The following is a 20362-nucleotide window of genomic DNA, read 5'->3' on the forward strand; positions in this document are numbered from 1 at the left end:
TGAACATTATGTAATAATCGGCGTACTATATCAATCAGCAAGATTAGGTACACATAGCATGCAAACAGCATCCTCACTAATCATTAGTCAGGAACTTCTTTTTCTTGATGTCAAGAATCTCAATTTTCTGATTTCACAACTGAATCACCATTACCAATATCATTCGGGGTTGAGGAAGTTCCACATTACTCAAATACTTAATTGTTTCTTCAAAGATATCGATCCAAATGAAACTTTCATTTCTTTCCTGTATTTGCTAATACATATTGTTTCGTTACTAAATATTAATCCATTTTATTTCCTGTTCACGTCAGAATGCATGGTCTTCTCTAAGGTTTTGCTTAAACAAACAATGAAGGATCTGTGTCTAAACAACCAGGGTCAAGATTTTGTCACACATAAGGCGCATTTTGATTCAGGGAAATGCTGATGTTGTGGACAGAATTTGAAGGAGAAAGTGAGGACTGCAGATGCTGGAGATCAGAGTCGAAAAGTGTGGTGCCGGAAAACACAGCAGGTCAGGCAGCATCCGAGGAGCCGGAGAATCGGCGTTTCAGGCATAAGCCCTTCATCAGGAATTACACCCCGAACCGTCAATTCCCCTGCTCCTCAGATGCTGCCTGACCTGCTGTGTTTTTCCAGCACTACACTGTTAGATTCTAATCTCCAGCATCTGCAGTCCTCACTTTCTCCCAGTTGCTGAAACCTTACCATGAAGTCTCTTCCAAGGATTCCCATCTTGACGAAGTTCTCCTTCTCCCTCTACAAGGATCTCAGTGAGTCTCTCTCTCACAACACCCCCCCCCCCCCCCCGCCCTCCAGGTCATTTCCACTGCCCTAAAGCTCTTCAGCCATGTCCTGAAGCAGACCGGCTACTACAGCCATGTCTCCTTCCTCAGTACCTGCCTATGCAACGTACTTATCCTGCATGGACTCCAGACTACATTCAGACCATCTCAATTTGGACCTGACTGGGACAACGACTACCTACAACAAATCCACAGCCTCCAGAAACAGTTCTCCCTCCGGATCCTTCACTTCACGCTCATAGCCATGCGCCACCACCTACTCTCTCTGCAGTCAGCCCTGCTCCAGCTCAGGACCACACTCTCCCAGATCTGCAAAGGACCACTGCTACTCTTGATTCTGAGAAGCATCCACATTCATAGATGTTGGAGGTCAACCATTAAGATTACTGTGTTGATCACCTCAGAAAATTTGAGCAGTTGGCATTCTGAATTGTAGCAGATGTTATATCATCAGCAAATCAGGCCACATCTATTAAGAGAGATACAGAGCTAATATTGGAGGTCAGTGACCTTTCGTCAAAGCCACACCAATAACTCTGTGAATCAGTGATCACTCGCTCTATCAATCTATAGAATAGAATAGAAACCCTACAGTTTGCAGCAGGCCATTCAGCACATCAAGCCCACACCAATCCTCTGGAGAGCATCCCATCCACACCCACCCCACAACTTCCACCCTGCCCTCAAATTCACTTGTACGCCTTTAAAAGATGTTGGAGAAGTGGCGACCACTGTTGTTTGATTTTCATTAAGATGGCCAACAGTGGGACTACCCATAGATTCACCCATTTGTACGGTGTAATGGAGAACATTTGGCCCATTGTCTCTGCTGGCTCTCAGAAGGAGTGATGCACTTAGTACCATTTTATTGTCTTGCCTCTGGAGAGCACTGCACATTCTCCCTTCTTTATATAATAATTCAATTTCTTCTTAATCTTTCCATCTTCAGTTGAAAATCCCTTTACCTTTTATGTTGAGGCAGTGGAATGGTATCATTATTGGAGACACAGATCATGTACTGGGGAGCTAGGTTTGAATCCTGCCACTGCAGATGATGGAATTTAAATTCAATGATAATCTGGAATTAAGAGTTTAATGATGACCATAAAGCTGTTGTTGATTGTTGGAAAACTCCATCCTTTAGGTTCACTAATATCCTTTAGGGAAAGAAACAGTCTACCTTACCTGGTCTACCCTACATGTGACTCCAGACCAACATCAGTATGGTGGATATTCCCTCTGGACAGTTAGGGATGGGCGATAAATGATGGCCTAGCCAGTGACGCCCTCACTCTGTGAATGAATTTTTAAAAAACGTACACCCAGGCATTGCTTTACAGTCTCCTAATTACCTGCTGCATGAAAATGTTTTGTTCTCCTATCGCCCTTGTTTCCTTCACCAATCACTATAAATCAAAGTCCTCTTGTTTGAAACAAACAAAATTAGAAATTGCTTTAGAAACTTAGCAAATCTGTCAGCATCTGTGGAGAGAAGGCAGAGTTAACATTTTGAGTCCTGTGACCCTTCTTCAGACTATTTCCCCAGCAATTTCTCGCTTTGGTTGCTTCGGATTGCCCATCAGCCATGATTGAATGGTGGAGTAGACTCGATGGCCCGAACGGCCTTACTTCCACTCCTATGTCTTATGATCTTATGGATTTTTAATCTTTTCACCCCTTTGCTCCCATGTCTACTCTGTTCAGGGTGTGGAGGTGCCAATGTTGGACTGGGGTGGCCGAAGTTAAAAATCACACAGCCATCAGGTTATGGTCCGACAGGTTTTATTTGGAAGTATTAGCTTGACTTTCAAATAAACCTGTTGGACTACAACCTGGCGTTGGGTGATTTTTAAACTTACTCTGACCAGTCCGTTGTATCGCGATTTTGGAATTACTGCGTCAAATCCGGCGATTCCTCTGTGGCTGATTCCAGCAAAATGCTGGAGGAGCTCCCAGCAGCCAACCCAGGTGAGACGGGCGGAATGGCCTCCAAGCGGCTCCCGTGCGGGGCGCAATGCCTCTCGGGGGTTGTAGTTCCCTGAGGCGCGCCACTCCAGCCGGGCGGAGGGGAGGGCTCTGTCGACGTAAACTACAACGACCAGCATTCCGCTGGCCGGCGGGCCCGGTCGCCATGGCAACGGACGACAACATGGCGCCCCTCCGCTGGTGAACGACGGCGAGCTGCCTCCATCCCCCTCCTCCCGTCCTCCTCCCGTGGTCTCCGTGAAGTCGTTCCAGCTGTTTGTTTCGTTGAAAAAGGGGGCGGCGGCCGCGGGGAGAGGGTCTTGTGAGTGGTTGGTAGCCGGCGATGGCGGTGGGGATGGACGAGGAGAGCCTGCAGGATCTGTACGCCTGGGTGGACACCATCCATCTGTCCAGGGCCAAGCGCAACATCTCCAGGGACTTCAGTGATGGAGGTGAGAGAGAGATCCCCCCCCCCCCCCCCCCAACTTATCAGCATCACCTCCATCACCTCAAGGGTTATGGAGATAAGGCTGGAACAGGATACTGATTGGGAATGATCAGCCATGATCATATTGAATGGCGGTGCAGGCTCGAAGGGCTGAATGGCCTACTCCTGCATCTATTGTCTACTTCACACTCACCTGCTCACACCAAATCTTCACCGACTTGCACTTCCCAAGCAGACTTTGAACTGGAGTGAGAATGTAGTCGTTTTAAGGTCTGTGAGGCCACTTCGGGGAAATTAGAGGGAGGTGTGAGCCTCGTGGAATGATCTGTGTGTGTGTGTGCGCACGGCCTAAAGACCATCAGGGAAGCCAGAGTCAAGCGTCAGAGTGGTGCTGGAAAAGCGCAGCAGGTCAAGCAGCATCTGAGGAGCAGGGGAAAATAAAACGGACGTTTCAGGCAACAGCCCCTCATCGAGCCAGAGTTCAAGATTAGAGTGGTGCTGGAAAAGCACAGCAGCTCATGGACCATCCGAGGAGGAGTGGTGGTGGGGGGGGTGAAATCGACGTTTCAGGCAACGGCCCTTCATCAGGAAGGAGTAGTAGTCATGCTTAGTGATGAATTCCTGATGAAGCGCTGTTGCCCGAAACGTCGATTTTTTTTTCCCCCCTCCTCTGTCCCTCGGATGCTGCCTGACCTGCTGTGCTTTTCCAGCACCACTCTAATCTTGATTCTGATCTCCAGCATCTGCAGTACTCACTTTCGCCATCACAGAAGCCATCCTCCCATCCTTGGACTCCATTTACACTTCTCGTTGCTGTGGAAAGGATGCCAGCATCGTCAGAGACCCCACCCCCAGCCTGGTAATGATCTCCTACAATCTCTTCCATCAGACAGAAGACACTGAAGCTTGAACACATGCACCAACGGGTTCAAGAACAGGTTCTTCACAACTGTTATACCAATGAGTGGACTCTCTAACTTCAAATAATCATAGAATCCCTATAGTGTGGAAACAGGCTCTTTGACCCAACAAGGCCACACTGACCCTCCTAAGAGTAACCTACCCAGATGAATTCCTCTACCCTATTATCCTATGTTTACCCCTGACTAATGCACCAAACCTACACATCTCCAAACACTATAGGGCAATTTAGCATGTCCAATTCACCTAACCTGCACATCTTTGGATTGTGGGATGAAACTAGAGCACCTGGAGGAGACACAGGGAGAATGTGCAAACTCCACACACACAGTTGCCTGCGGCTGGAATCGAACCTGAATCCCTGGCACTATGAGGCAGCAGTGCTAACCACTGTAGGTAGAGTGAAAAACTTTGTTATGCAAGGCAGATCATAACATACAAGAACATACAGATCATAGGGTGCTTGGACAGAATGAGGTATACAGGTTACACTGCATAGGAGATGCACAAAGCAAGATCAACATAAACTATGTCAACATTATTTGAAATTAGAGAGGTCCACTCATCAGTCTGATAACAGCAGGGAAAAAGCTGTTCCTGAACTGTGTTTGTGTGTGTGTGTGTGTGTGTGTGTGTTTCTGACTCTTCTACCTGATGGAAGAAGTTGTAAAGTAGTGAGGTCAAAGGGTTTTTGCGCATGTTAAAAGAAAACAAACGCAGATGCTGGAAGCCCAAAACAAAATGCAGCTGTCTCTCTCTCTGACTCTGTCTCTATCTCTCTCTCTGTCTCTCTCTGTGTCACTTTGTCTGTCTCTCTCTCTCTCTCTCTCTCTCTCTCTCTCTCTCTCTCTCTCTCTCTCACACACACACGCGCACACACTCATGTACAAATCCTGACACACCTGACATGTACAAGTGCACATTTGATTTGATTTATTATTGTCACACGTATCAAAGGTACAGTGAAAAGTTTTGTTTTGTGTGCACTACAGACAGGTCATACAAAGTGCATTGGGGAAATAGAACAGAGCATAATGTGTGTGTGCATGGCCTAAAGACCATCAGGGAAGCCAGAGTCAAGCGTCAGAGTGGTGCTGGAAATAGAACATAATATAATGTTTACATTGCAGAGAGGAATGAGATCAACATCAAATTTAAAATTTGTGAGGTCCATTTAGATGCCATTCATGGCCGTTCACATGCCTAACTGACATATAAAGCACAGTTCCGAAGAGACGTTACTGAACCCGAAATGTTTTAATTCTGCTTTCTCTCCACAGGTGCCGCCAGACCTGCTGGGTTTTTAAATTCTAAAGCACGTTCTGTCTTTATTTCTGATTTCCAGCATCTGCAGTTTTTTTTTTGTGTAAAGCACAAACATTTGTTTAATGCACACATGCACAAGCTGAGATATATCCATAACACACATTTTTCAGCACAGACTTCTGCTTAACTGGTGCAGGCAGAGATACATGCTTACCCCAAACATATACACAGGCATTTGCTTAACACACATATACGTACAAGCAGGTATACAGCACAGACACCTAATGAACACACTCTGCACAGGCAGAGGTGCAGTACTGGCACATGCTTCTTAAAATGCAGACACATTAGGCAGATACATGTAGGCAGAAATACATGCTTAACACACACATACAGGCAGAGGTATATTTTCAACACAACAGAAAAAAATTAAACACATTCATATAGACATGCTCAACACACACATGCAAGTGCAGCCACATGCTAAGACAAGGTACATATTTTACACACACGCATACGAGCACAAAATGTTGACACTTTGTACAAATAGGAGAAAGTGGAACAGTCATCTTCCGCAGCTACACTGGCACCACCCCACCACCTTTTCCTCCACTACATCGATGATCGTATTGGCGCTACCTCATGCTCCCACAAGAAGGTTGAACAGTTCATCCACCTTACTAACACCTTCCACCCCAACCTCAAGTTTACCTGGACTGTCTCAGACTCCTCCCTCCCCTTCCTGGACCTCTCCATTTCTATCTCGGGCGACCGTCTCAACACAGACATATATTACAAACCGACCGACTCCCACAGCTACCTAGATTACACCTCCTCCCACCCTGCCCCCTGTAAAAACGCCATCCCATATTCCCAATTCCTTCGCCTCCGCCGCATCTGCTCCCAGGAGGACCAATTCCACTACCGAACAACCCAAATGGCCTCCTTCTTCAAAGACCGCAATTTCCTCTCTGACGTGGTCGACGATGCTCTCCACCACATCTCCTCCACTTCCCACTCCTCTGCCCTTGAATCCCGCACCTCCAATCGCCACCAGGACAGAACCCCACTGGCCTCACCTTGCACCCCACCAACCTCCGGATACATCGTATCATCCTCCGTCATTTCCACCACCTCCAAACAGACCCCACCACCAGGGATATATTTCCCTCCCCACCCCTATCAGTGTTCTGGAGAGACCATTCCCTCCGCGACACTCTTGTCAGGTCCACACCCCCCACCAACCCCACCTCCACTCCCGGCACCTTCCCCTGCAACCGCAAGAAGTGCAAAACTTGCACCCACACCTCCCCCCTCACCTCCCTCCAAGGCCCCAAGGGATCCTTCCATATCTGTCACAAATTCACCTGCACCTCCACACACATCATTTACTGTATCCGTTGTACCCGATGTGGTCTCCTCTATATTGGGGAGACAGGCCGCCTACTTGCGGAACGTTTCAGGGAAACCTCTGGGACACCCGCACCAACCAACCCAACTGCCCCATGTCTGAACACTTTAACTCCCCCTTCCACTCCGCCAAGGTCATGCAGGTCCTTGGCATCCTCCATTGCCAGGAATGCACGATGCCTGGAGGAAGAGCACCTCATCTTCCGCCTAGGAACCCTCCAACCACACTGGATGAATGTAGATTTCTCCAGCTTCCTCATTTCCCCTCCCCCCACCTTATCTCAGTCCAAACCCCCGGACTCAGCACCGCCTTCTTGACCTGCAATCTTCTTCCCGACCTCTCCGCCTCCACCCCCTCTCCGGCCTATCACCTTCACCCTCACCTCCTTCCACCTATCGTATTCCCAGCGCCCGTCCCCCAAATTCCCTCCCCCCTACCCTTTATCTCAGCCCGCTTGGCACACCAGCCTCATTCCTGAAGAAGGGCTTATTCCCGAAGCATCGATTCTCCTTCTCCTCGGATGCTGCCTGGCCTGCTGTGCTTTTCCACCACCACATTTTTCAACTTTGTACAAATACACATATACGAACAAAAGTATATAAATGTGGAGCAACAAATACAAACAGGCTCAGACAAAAGGAAATAATACAGATTAGTAGAAATCAAATGTAATGGGTGAGCACAGTGGCTCAGTGGTTAGTACTGCTGCCTCATGGCACCAGGGACCTGGTTTGATTCCTGTTTTGGTGACACTCTGTGTGGAATTTGCATGGTCTCCCCATGTCTGCATGGGTTTCCTCTGGGTGCTTCGATTTTCTCCCATAGTCCAAAAATGTGCAGGTTTGGTGGATTGGCCATGTGAAATGCAGGGTTATGGGGATAAGGTAAGTCTGGGTGGGATGCTCAGACTCTCCTTATCCCCATTGTGCTCATGTATTTACAAGAATCTATCATTCAAAAAATATATATACTTTCATAACACACTGGACTACTTGAAGCATATCTTGCTGTAAGAACTTGATACATTGTCTAAATGTAGATCGTTACTAAAATTAAGCAAGTTTTTCCATTTGTTTGGAAGCAAAGCTACAATTTATTAGCAACTTTTCTGTTATTCGTTATTAGGAAAAACAATTTTCAGCCTCCTGTTATATTATTTAAATTAGTGTATGAAAACATTTTGTAGAAGGGTGAAGAACGGTACACTATAGGGTATGAAGGACTTAAGTTCTCTAGCAAGATTAGAGAAGCTGGGATTGTTCTTCAAGAGAAAATAAGTGGTGATTAACGCAATCATAGAGACATAATCCATTGACTCCAACTGTACTTCCTGCTGCCTCAGGAAAGAAGCCAATATAATCAAAGACTCTCTTCCACTCTCTTCCATCTGGCAGAAGATACAAAAGGTTGAAAACACGTACCAACAGATGCAAGAACAGCTTCTTCCCCACTGTTATAAGACTTTTGAACAGACCTTGTATGCAAGAATTGATCTTTCTCTGCATCTTCTCTTTCGCTGTAGCACAATATCCTGCATTCTGTTCTGTTACCCTGTTGTACTTATATAAGGAATGATTTGCTTGGATAGTACGCAAAACAATACTTTTCACTGTATCTCAGTACAAGCAACAATAATCAAATCCAATCAAATCAAATAAAGAATACTTTTGATTCACAAAGCAATCTTACTAGTCCCAATTTTCCATTCACTTCCCTTAAATTCCCATCCAATTTCTTATTGAAATCATTGACGTTCTGCTTCTGCCACGAGATGGACAGTATCTTCCAGTCATTACTACTTGCCAGTGGAAGATGTATTTCCTCACATTGCCCTGCATTTCTTAACTAAAAACCTACATCTGTATTTCCTGGTAGCTTAGCCACAATCTAGTGAGGACAGATTGTCTTCCTTAATCTAAAACTGTTGTAATCTTATAAACCATCAATTAATTTCTCCTCAATTTCCTTTTCTCCATTGAAAATCCAGTTTATGTGCTTCAAATGAACCTAAAACCCTTTATCCCTGGAACTGTACTGGTAATTCCTTTCTGCATCCTGACATGGAAAACACATAATCAGAATTACAAGGGGTTTTGATAAAGCCAATAAAGGGAAACTGTTTCAACTGGAAGGGGGATTTTAGTTAAAGGATTTAAGGTAATTGGCACAAAGAACCAGAAGGGAGATGAAGAAAGTTTTTTTATGCAATGAGTTCTTATTATCTAATTCAATGCCTGAAAAGGTGGTGGAAACAGATTGTGCAGAAAATTTTAAAAGGGCACTGGATATGTACTTGAAAATTAATAATTTGAAGATTAGATTCCCTAAAGCATGGGAACAGGCCCTTCGGCCCAACAACTCAACCCGACCCTCCAAAGAGTAACCCATCCCCCTCTAAATATTGCACCTAACACTATGGGCAATTTAACACAGCCAATTCACCTGAACTGCACATCTTTGTGACTGTGGGAGGAAACTGGAGCACGCGGAGGAAACATACGCAGACACGAGGAGAATATGCAAACTCCACACAGACAGTCACCCGAGGTTGGAATCGAACCTGGGACCCTGGAGCTGTGAGGCAGCAGTGCTAACCACTGAGCCACGTGCCACCCATATGGCTGCCCCGATGTATGGGGAAAGAGCAGTCAAACTAATTAGACAGCTCTTTCAGATAGCTAGCACAGGCGCAATGGACTAAATGGTCTCTGAATGTAATGTATGAATCTGTGGACTGATTGTCCAAACATGAAAACACCATGAGCTGAAAACAAACTGAAATAACATACAAGTGTAGTAGCAACTATACAGGAACTTTCAAATGACAAGAAACATGACAGCCACCTGGCCAAATCAGGAGCTGTGAAAATGGGGAGAGGTATTCCAGATCTAATATCTCCTGTTATTTTTGAATGTTTAATGGTGTTATGAAGAGTCGAGAGTGAGGTGCTGGAAAAGCACAGCAGATCAGGCAGCATCTGAGGAACAGGTGAATTGACGTTTTGGGCATAAGCCCTTCATCAGGAATGAGGCTTGTGGGTTGGGGCTTAGAGATAAATGGGTGGGGTTGCAGGGAGGTAGTTGGGAAAGCGATAGGTGGATGAAGGTGAGGGAGAAGGTAATAGATCAGAGGGGGCAGTGATGGACGGGTTCGGAGGGCGGTGTTGAGTTGGAGGCTTGGGACTGCGATAATGTAGGGGAGGGGAAATGAGGAAGCAGTCGAAATCCACATTTATCCCGTGTGGTTGTAAGGTCCCAAGGCGGAATATGAAGTGTTCCTCTTCAGGCATCGGGCAGTAACAGTTTGGTGTTATGAAGATGTGGGTACATTGTACCTTTAAGAAAGTGAAAAGCCAGTCGAACTACCTGACAGCACCAAGTGTTCTGAAAAAAAAGTAATGTAGCATTTGGCCGAAAAACTCAATTAGATGGTTGCCTGGAGACAAAAACAAATTCAAATTCGGCCAATCAGTTTAAATTATACCCCAAAATACTAACCTACATTCAAGTTTGAATTGAGTGTATTGGAAATATTAAAAGGCAATGACAATCCGATGCTTTAGGAATATAAAACCAGGGAAAATTGAACACTTGGGAGGAGAAGTGACAAGCCACCAGCATGTAAAGACTGCCTGAAAAGTAGCTCTCTTAAAGATACCTTTATCAATCAGGAGCCCGTGAAGCAGAATCCCCAAGAAGAAGAAAAGAAGACAGGAATATAGAGAGGAACCAAAAGCTACCTGGTTTGAGATAAGAAGCTTTGTTTTGCAAATCTTAATGGGGACTTTTATCGGACTAGTGTTATAGAAGGGAATATAAAAGGTTGGTCAGAGGAAGGAGGTGTAAATGGTTGTTAGTTAATTATTCTCTGTTCTACTTTTAAGAAATAAAATTGTTACTTTTACTTTAACGAATTCTTGGCCTCTCGCATTTTCACAGATTACTGCACGGGATAAATCTTTTCTGTGTTGCTGGGTTAAATTAAGCAGGAGGATTTACCCCGTGTCCTAACAGTGGCATCTTCATAACACTGAGAAAATCTAGCTTGTTAAATCCTAGACAGATAAAGCACAAGAGGAGGCCATTTGGCTCTTTGTGCTTACATTAGAATTATTATTTTATAATAGACTTTGAACATTTTTAAAATTAAATTAAGGACTCAGTGTAAACTCTGTGGTGTGTACGTTGTTGGTGAATTTTAATGAAGAAAGCTCTTTGCCTCTTTGATCTCCCTGTCCAGGACACTAACATCACGAAAATGAGTTGGGTAATTGTACCTAAAATCTCAATCCAGGTTGTTCCAATGTATTAGCATTTTCATAGAATCCTTACAGTTAAGATAGAGGCTATTCGGCCCATCAAATCTACACCAATTCTCCAAAGAGTATCCCGCCCAGACTCAGCCCCCTACCCTATCCCTGTAATCAAACATTTACCATGACCAGCCCACATCAACTGCACATCTTTGGACTGTAGGAGGAAACCAGAGCACACTCTGCAGAAACTCACACAGACACAGGGAAAATATGCAGACTCCACACGGACAGTCACCCGAGGCTGTAATCGAACCTCGGTCCCTAGTGCTGTGCGGCAGCGATGCTAACCGCTGAGCCCTGTGTCACCCCGCTACCCTACTTTAAAGAATTTTTTGTAGGCTGTGTTTCTGACTGTTTCCAATGGAGACAAACTTCAACAATATTGATGGGCAAATGATTTCTGTCACCTGCTTTCCATTCAGTGTGGTGCTGCTCTATCATATGATTCATGCTTCCTCATCGGTGTATTTTCCACAGTCGGAAGGTGGCTTTGTACAGCATCATTCTCCCAGATTCTATGCCACAATGAGTGACATTAGATTTATTGGAAATTTAACAGTTCGAAAGTGTCTGACTGATGAGTGTGACCTGAGGGAGGGATATGATTCAGCATTGTGATAGCTTATGTTTCATCAGTCTGTCGGTGACTCACTTTTCAATTTCGCAAATGAGAAGTAATCAATTTCCTGAGGGCTGCCTGAGATCATGAGCCTGTAACCCAGCATGGAGTAAATATCTTCAGGAGAATAGGAGCCAAAATGGAAGAGAAAAGTGCCCTGTAGGTTTTTTTATATAATGAATTTAGCAGAATGGGCAGGTTTTATGACTGATATCTGAGTTCAGTGTTACTTCAGTGGTAGTTTTAGTCTGTGCATTCTGAAATTCTCAATGTTTTGATTCCAGTTTTAATTGCTGAAGTGGTCAAGTTTCATTTCCCCAAGCTGGTTGAGATGCACAACTATACACCAGCCAATTCAACACAGCAGAAACTGAACAACTGGGCTCATCTGAACAGGTAACAGCACAATATCACCAAACAATGCATGAAAGAAAGAATATTGGTTGGTATAGTATATTAAAGCAATTTCTTCATGTTGTGGGGGCTTGGGGGATAAGATGTTGCATTGTTTAATTGAAGAACATTTCACAAATTCTGGGCTAGTTGACAGCCTTGACAGGCTGGATACAGAGATGTTGACCCCATTCTCGGGTACATTTAGAACTGAGGCAACGGTTTAAAATAAGGTGGTCTCACATTTTCTTTCAGCGGCCCATCAGTCCTGGGAATTCTCTTTCCCAAAAAACTGTGATTGCTGGGTTACTGAACATATTTAAAGCTGAATTAGACATAATTTTGATTGACAAGAGAATCAAGGGTTCCAGTCAGGAGTTTGGCTCAGGCAGGAAAGTGGATTTTAGGCTACAGCCAGATCAGCCATATTGTTACTGAATAGTGGAGCAGGCTTGATGGCCTGAGTGACTTTCTGTTGCTTATATTTCTTCTTGTCATTGCTCCTGCTGCTGACCTCCATTGTCATCTCTTTTTAGCCAGGTTTTCTTTGTGTCTCTGGATACAGTATGTCTCACCTATTTACCACTTGCTGTTAAAACCTTTGCCTCGAGGGAGGACAGTGGGTAACTTTAATGCCACCTGTGATTGCCTGCAATACCAGACATTGCTCCCTGCTACTTCAGCTCATCAGGGAATTGTGAGCTCATTCAAGGCTGAGGTTAGCATTTTTTATGTCACTGCTCCAGGTTGCTCACAGCACTTTTCTCATGGACTGAAATAGGCAAAGGACTATTTTAAAAGCCAAGAATTGTGGTAGGGATTACAACATTTTTAAAAAGTGAAATACAAACTCATTGTAAGCGATATTTACAATTCTGCTTGCTCAAGTAGTGTTAGAAGGTTAGTTGCAGATGAGTGGCACCAAGGGGTATGCACAAAGTGAGATTTAGCCAGCACACTACCCAGGGAGATATGACACGCTGCTAATTAGACACTAAACCTCTGCCCTGGCCTCATAAGCGCTTTGTGTGTGAAACTTGTGCCACATTACTCAGCACAGAAAAGGTCTGAGCATCAGTTTTTCTGACCCTACATCGGAAATCTATCTCCAGTTCATACTGTGATAGAGATTTGAACCTCTCTTCTTCAGACAGTAATTTAGGTTCAATCAAGTTTTAATCTTAAACCTTTAATCTTAAACATAGGTTTTTATGAACCAATGGTGTTGAAGGGTTTGGGCAAAAATAGTTATATGGAGTAGGTTACAGATCAGCTACAATCTCATTTAAAAGGCAAAACAGGCTTTGGGGCTAAATAGCATACTTTTGGGCCTCTTCTATAAAAAACGTGAGACATGGAAACATAGAAACTTGGAGCAGGAGTAGGCCATTCGGCCTATGAGCCTACTCTACCATTCTTTCGCATCATGGATGATCCTCTATCTCGAGGTCATTTTCCCGCTTTCTCAATCTATCTGTTTCTTGAATGTATTCAGTTACTTGGCTTCCAAAACCTTCAGTGGTAGAGAATTCAACAGGCTCACAACTCTGAGTAAAGAAACTTTCCGATTATGGCTCAGTGGTTAGCACTGCTGCCTCCCAGTGCCGGGACTCAGGTTCAATTCCACCTCGGGTGACTATCTGTCTGGAGTTTGCACATTCTCCCTGTGTCTGTGTGGGTTTCCTCTGGGTGCTCCGGTTTCCTCCCACAATCCAAAGATGTGCATGTTAGATGGATTAGCCATGGGAAATGCAGGAGTACAGGGACAGAATAGTGGGTCTGGTTCGAAGGGTCAGTGCAGACCAGTCTCTCTGTTTGGTGGGTTGGTGCAGACCCAATGGGCTGAATGGCCTGCTTCCACGCTGTAGGGACTCTGAATCCATTAGAATGAAAGGTCACAGTGCATTTCAATGTGCACCATTAAAGTGCAGAAGCACACTGTAAGTGATTGAAGACATGCCATGATGCTATGCTGATGCTGGAATGTGTCAGATACCAGTGTAGCTGGATGTGTTGTGCATGCTTTCAAAGTCCATGGTGTGTACCCCAAGATGTTAATGCTGTGCCTGTAAGGTGGAGATCCAGAAGAGCAAGCAGCAAACTGGAGTTGCTAGGGAACTGCTCTGACTTTCATGTCAGGGATTTCGCAGCTCTTGTTTCTGTTTGGCTGATAATAGAACGTGAAATTGTATTTTAATGCGATGAGATTAGGTGATGACGAGTGATAATTCATGCGAGTCTTGTTATTCACTAGCACGAATCCCATCTCACATTCCAACACTTGGTTGGACTTAAGCGCCTCAAGAACATTTTACCTGCTTTTCCTAAATTTCTCACCTTGGCCCACATTGTTCAGGCGCTAGAAAAATTCTGTCTGATATTTCCATTTATGGGAAGATCAAGACTTAGGGGGTCACTTTAAATACACGTGGTCACTCATTTAAGACAGAGATGAAATTAGTTTTCTCTCAGAAGGTCTTGAGGTTTTGGAAGGCTCTTCCTTAAAAGAAGGTGCAAACAGTGTCTTTGAATTTGTTTTTAAAACAGATGTAGATGGATTATTGATAAGGAAAAGGGTGAAGGTTATCTGGGGTAGACAGGAATATGGAACTATCAGATTAGTCGTGATCTTATTGAATGGCACAGAAGGCTCAAGGGGCTGTGACCTACTCCTGTTACTAATTCATACCTTTCTTCACTGAAGCTAGTTTTGATTCTGGGTTGCTACTTCAACTGTGCACTCATGAAGGAGCTTTCCTTGTCTCAGGGCTTCTTTGGGTGAAAAATACAGTCCAACGATTCTCATATCTTTAAGAGGAATGCAGAAGAGCCATTTTAAAGCTCACGAGAGAATAGGTGAGGTAGTTAACCCATTCCCTTATGTCTTATTATGATTTAGTGTGAGTAGAAACCCCAGTAGTAGTGAGCTGACTGCTGCAAAGAAATCGACAAACCTACAACCAGGCAGCAAAATTTGGTGTTTTAAAACATCTTCAAGCAGGAGAATCACCATTCAATATTGCAAGTTTATTTGGGCAACTACATCTGACAATCAGTGGTAACACTGACAAATCAAAGTGCACAAAGTATACACCTTTATATACTGGTAGGTGAGTCAGTTTAAAAGTAGCATCATGGAGGACATGGAAAGACTTCTGGCAGTCTGGATCAAGCACCACAGTTAATGCCAGATGCCTCTTGGTTTGATGCTCATTAAGGAGAGCCAAAAGCTTGTATGAGGCCATACTGAACGAGCACAATGAAAGGTGTTGGTCAGAAAGTTTCAGTCCTCGATCTGATTGGTTCAACCACTTCAAGAGGCATTCCTGCACAATATTACAGGGTCTGGTGAACCAGCTAATACTGATACAGAAATAGCTGATAAATTCTCTGCCTATTTGAAGAGAGCCATTAAAGAAGATGGCTGGTCATCAAAATCAGTTTGTTAATGTTGACTAGATGGAACCTTTTTAGAAATGTATATCACAAAGAATTAGCATGTTGAAAAAAAACACAAGACAGCGCCAGCTTCCAAAGGGTTACTTGACTGTTCTGCTTGGTGGGAACACTGCAGAAGATGTAAAGTATAAGGCTGCAGTGGTGTTACAGTCCAAGATACCATCAAGCGGTTACTACAAGGAGTATCTGTTTGGTGCTGAAACAAGATAGTCTGATGGAGTACCTGAAAATGCGAAGGTGCTTTTCCTGCCACCCAACATAACTTTATCGATACAGCCATTGGATCAGGGAGCAGCAATTACATTCAAGGCTTGAGAACCTTCTCTGAATTCATCAGGGCAACAGATCTGTGAGTCTGCTGTCAGCGAAGGAATTTTGGCATAGTTGCATAATCCTTTAAGGCCATTAACCCCAATATTGCTGATTCATGAGATGTTGTCACATTGTCATGTTTGAACGATGTGTGATGGAAATTGTGGCCCAAGTGGCCAAGAAGAATTATATGATGCTGTCCCTGAGATTCAGCTTGAAATCATAACCATGGTGAGGCAGGCTACCTTTGATTAAGTCAATGTGGTTGACATGCTGGAATTGTTTACACCTCAAGAAGAGAATTATCCAAGGAGGACGTAATAATACAGATAGAGAGTCAACAAGCTGAGTAGATCAACTCTAATATGAGAGTCTGGATTAGTGGTGCTGGAAGAGCACAGCAGTTCAGGCAGCATCCAAGTAGCTTCGAAATTGACATTTTGGGCAAAAGCCCTTCATCAAGAATAAAGGCAGTAAGCCTGAAGCGTGGAGAGATAAGCTAGAGGAGGGTGGGGGTTGGGAGAAAGTAACATAGAGTACAATGGGTGAGTGGGGGAGGGGATGAAGGTGATAGGTCAAGGAGGAGAGGGTGGAGTGGATAGGTGGAAAAGGAGATAGGCAGGTTCGACAAGTCCGGACAAGTCATGGGGACGTTGACCCCATGACTTGTCCGGACTTGTCCTACCTGCCTATCTCCTTTTCCACCTATCCACTCCACCCTCTCCTCCTTGACCTATCACCTTCATCCCCTCCCCCACTCACCCATTGTACTCTATGTTACTTTCTCCCAACCCCCACCCTCCTCTAGCTTATCTCTCCACGCTTCAGGCTCACTGCCTTTATTCCTGATGAAGGGCTTTTGCCCGAAACGTCGATTTCGAAGCTCCTTGGATGCTGTCTGAACTGCTGTGCTCTTCCAGCACCACTAATCCAGAATCTGGTTTCCAGCATCTGCAGTCATTGTTTTTGCCTCTAATATGAGAGGTCCATTCTTAAAGAACAAGAACAAAGAACAATACAGCAAGCCTGGACCACCAAGTTTTAACCTTCCATACTAAAGCTGTCTTCGCTTATGGGATCCGTATCCCTCTATTCCCTTCCTATTCATTTATTCGTCCAGATGCTTCTCGATTGCTGCTGTTGTGTCTGTCTCCAGCACCTTTTCTGGCAACACGCTCCAGACACTTGCCATCCTTTGCGTGCAAAACTTATCTCGCACATCTTTTCTGAACTTCTTCTCTCGTACCTTGAACCTGTGTCCCCAAGTAATTGACCCCTCCACCATGGGAAAAAGCCTCATTCTTTCCACTCTATAAGTCTGTGAATAGCATGGATAAACTTCGATTAGGTGACCCTTAAATTCCTGCTTTCCATTGAAACCAAACACAGTCTATCCAACCTTTCTCCATTGCTAAAATCCCCCACACCATGCAACATCCTGGTATACTTTTTCTGTACCCACTCCAAACCATCCACATCCTTCTGATAGGTGACCAGAACTGTACACAATATTCCAAGTGTGGCCTAACCAAAGTTCTACAAAGTTGCAGCATAACCTGCCTATCCCTATACTCAGTGCCTCTTCCAATGAAAGCAAACATGCCATAGGCCTTTTTAACAATCTGATCTACCTGCGCAGCCACCTTCAGTGATCTGTGCACCTACACGCCCAGATCTTCCCCATGGGAGACTGATTAGCAAGGTTAGATCTAACGGAATACAGGGAGAACTAGTCATTTGGATACAGAACTGGCTCAAAGGTAGAAGACAGTGGGTGGTGGTGGAGGGTTGTTTTTCAGACTGGAGGCCTGTGACCAGTGGAATGCCACAAGGATCGGTGCTGGGCCCTCTACTTTTTGTCATTTACATAAATGATTTGGATGCGAGCATAAGAGGGACAGTTAGTAAGTTTGCAGATGACACCAAAATTGGCGGTATAGTGGACAGCGAAGAGGGTTACCTCAGATTACAACAGGATCTGGACCAGATGGGCCAATGGGCTGAGAGGTGGCAGATGGAGTTTAATTCAGATAAATGCGAGGTGCTGCATTTTGGGAAAGCAAATCTTAGCAGGACTTATACACTTAATGGTAAGGTCCTAGGGAGTGTTGCTGAACAAAGAGACCTTGGAGTGCAGGTTCATAGCTCCTTTAAAGTGGAGTCAAAGGTAGATAGGATAGTGAAGAAGGCGTTTGGTATGCTTTTCTTTATTGGTCAGAGTATTGAGTACAGGAGTTGGGCGGTCATGTTGCGGCTGTACAGACATTGGTTAGGCCACTGTTGGAATATTGCATGCAATTCTGGTCTCCTTCCTATCAGAAAGATGTTGTGAAACATGAAAGGGTTCAGAAAAGATTTACAAGGATGTTGCCAGGGTTGGAGGATCTGAGCTACAGGGAGAGGCTGAACAGGCTGGGGCTGTTTTCCCTGGAGCGTCGGAGGCTGAGGGGTGACCTTATAGAGGTTTACAAAATTATGAGGGGCATGGATAAGATAAGTAGACAAAGTCTTTTCCCTGGGGTCAGGGAGTCCAGAACTAGAGGGCATAGGTTTAGGGTGAGAGGGGAAAGATATAAAAGAGACCTAAGGGGCAACTTTTTCACGCAGAGGGTTGTACGTGTATGGAATAAGCTGCCAGAGGATGTGGTGGAGTCTGGTACAATTGCAACATTTAAGAGGCATTTGGATGGGTATATGAATAGGAAGGGTTTGGAGGGATATGGGCCAGATGCTGGCAGGTGAGACTAGATTGGCTTGGGTTATCTGGTCGGCATGGATGGATCGGACCGAAGGGTCTGTTTTTATGCTGTAGATCTCTATGACTCTCTACATGTGAATACTCCTAAGGGTTCTGCCATTCATGTATAATTTCCACCTTTACTTGACCTTCCAAAAGCATCACTTCACATTTGGCTGGATTAAACTCCATCTGCCATTTTTCTGCCCATGCCTCCAACTGATGTATATTCTGCTGTATCTACTGATAATCCTCCTCACTATCTGCAATTCCACCAATCTTTGTATCATCCTCAAAGTTACTAATTAGACCAGTGACATTTTCCTCCAAATCATTTATGTAGATCATGAACAACAGAGGACCCAGTACTGATCCCTGTGGAACACCACTAGTCACAACCCTCCATTCCAAAAAGCATCCTTCCACCGCTACCCTCTGTCCCCTATGACTAAGCCAGTTCTGTATCCATCTTGCCAGCCCATCCCTGATAACAGTGTGACTTCACCTTTTTGTACCAGTCTGCCATGAGTGACCTTGTTAAAGGCTTTACTGAAGTCTATATACCCTCATCAATCATTTCTGTCAACTCCTTGCAAAACCCGATCAAGTGAGGCACAACCTTGCCCACAGAAAACCATGCTGTCTATCATGAATAAGTCCATTTACTTCTAAATGGATATAGATCTTATTCCTGAGAATCTTTTCCAATAATTTCCCTACCATGGTGTGAGGTGTCTAATTTCCAGGGTTCTTTCTGCTACCCTTAAACAATGGGACAACATTGGCTATTCTCTCGTCCTCAACTGTGGCCAGAGGATACAAAGATGTCTGTCAATGTTCCAGCAATTTGTTCTCTTGTATCCCTCAATATTCTGGGTTAGATCCCATCAGCACCCGGGGATTTATCTATCTTAATACTTTTTAAGACCTATAAGGCTGATAACAGGAGGGAAGAACCCGTTCTTGAATCATGAGCTTCCTAAAGTATCAATGTTCAAGCCAGTGGTAGGCTGAAACACCACTCACTTGAGTTTTATCAATGAATCAAGTGTAAAAACTTCCAACTCAAGTAAGAAGCAATGGAAATGAACCCGAAAAGAGAGGGTAGTGCCAAAATGAACGGGGAAATCAATGCTATTAACTGTAGTTAAAGTAGTTTAGAGGGTCAGTTTTTGTTCTATTTGTGCAGGAGGGTTTTCTGACACAATATGCAGACAGGCCAATAAGGGGTGATGCCATATTGGATTTGGTACTGAGAAATGAATGCGGCCAGGTGTTAGATTTGGAGGTGGGTGAGCACTTTGGCGATAGCGACCATAAATCGATTACAATAATAATGGGCAGGAATAGATATATACCACAGGAATTGAGGTATAACTGGCAGAAAGGCAATTATGATGCGATTAGGCAACATTTAGGGTGCATAGCATGGAGAAGGAAACTGCAGGGGATGGACGCACTTGAAAAATGGAGCTCATTCAAGGAACAGATTCTGTGGGTCCTCGATAAGTATATACCTATCAGGCAGGGAGGTAGTTGTTGAGAGAAGGATTCATGTTTACTAAAGAAGTTGAAGCTCTTGTCAAGAGGAAGAAGACGGCTTATGTAAGGATGAGGCACGAAGGCTCAGTTCGGGTGCTTGACAGTTATAAGTTAGCCAGAAAAGATCTGAAGAGAGGGCTAAGAAAAGCCAAGAGGCATGAGAA

The 20362-nt window shown here is 44.5% G+C and overlaps 1 protein-coding gene across 1 annotated transcript in view; it reads left to right on the top strand.

Moving 5' to 3' along the window:
• Positions 1-2929: 2929 nt before the first annotated feature.
• Positions 2930-20362, top strand: part of LOC140481316 (sperm flagellar protein 1-like) — a 106136-nt gene continuing 88703 nt past the window's right edge. Inside the window, exons 1-2 of the mRNA XM_072577302.1 lie at positions 2930-3226; positions 12040-12151. Coding sequence (XP_072433403.1) covers positions 3118-3226; positions 12040-12151 — 221 coding nt within the window. The 5' untranslated portion in view covers positions 2930-3117. The remainder of the gene's footprint in view (positions 3227-12039; positions 12152-20362) is intronic.

This window comes from Chiloscyllium punctatum, chromosome 1 (genome assembly GCF_047496795.1).
Source record: "Chiloscyllium punctatum isolate Juve2018m chromosome 1, sChiPun1.3, whole genome shotgun sequence".
In the NCBI taxonomy this organism is placed as follows: domain Eukaryota; kingdom Metazoa; phylum Chordata; class Chondrichthyes; order Orectolobiformes; family Hemiscylliidae; genus Chiloscyllium; species Chiloscyllium punctatum.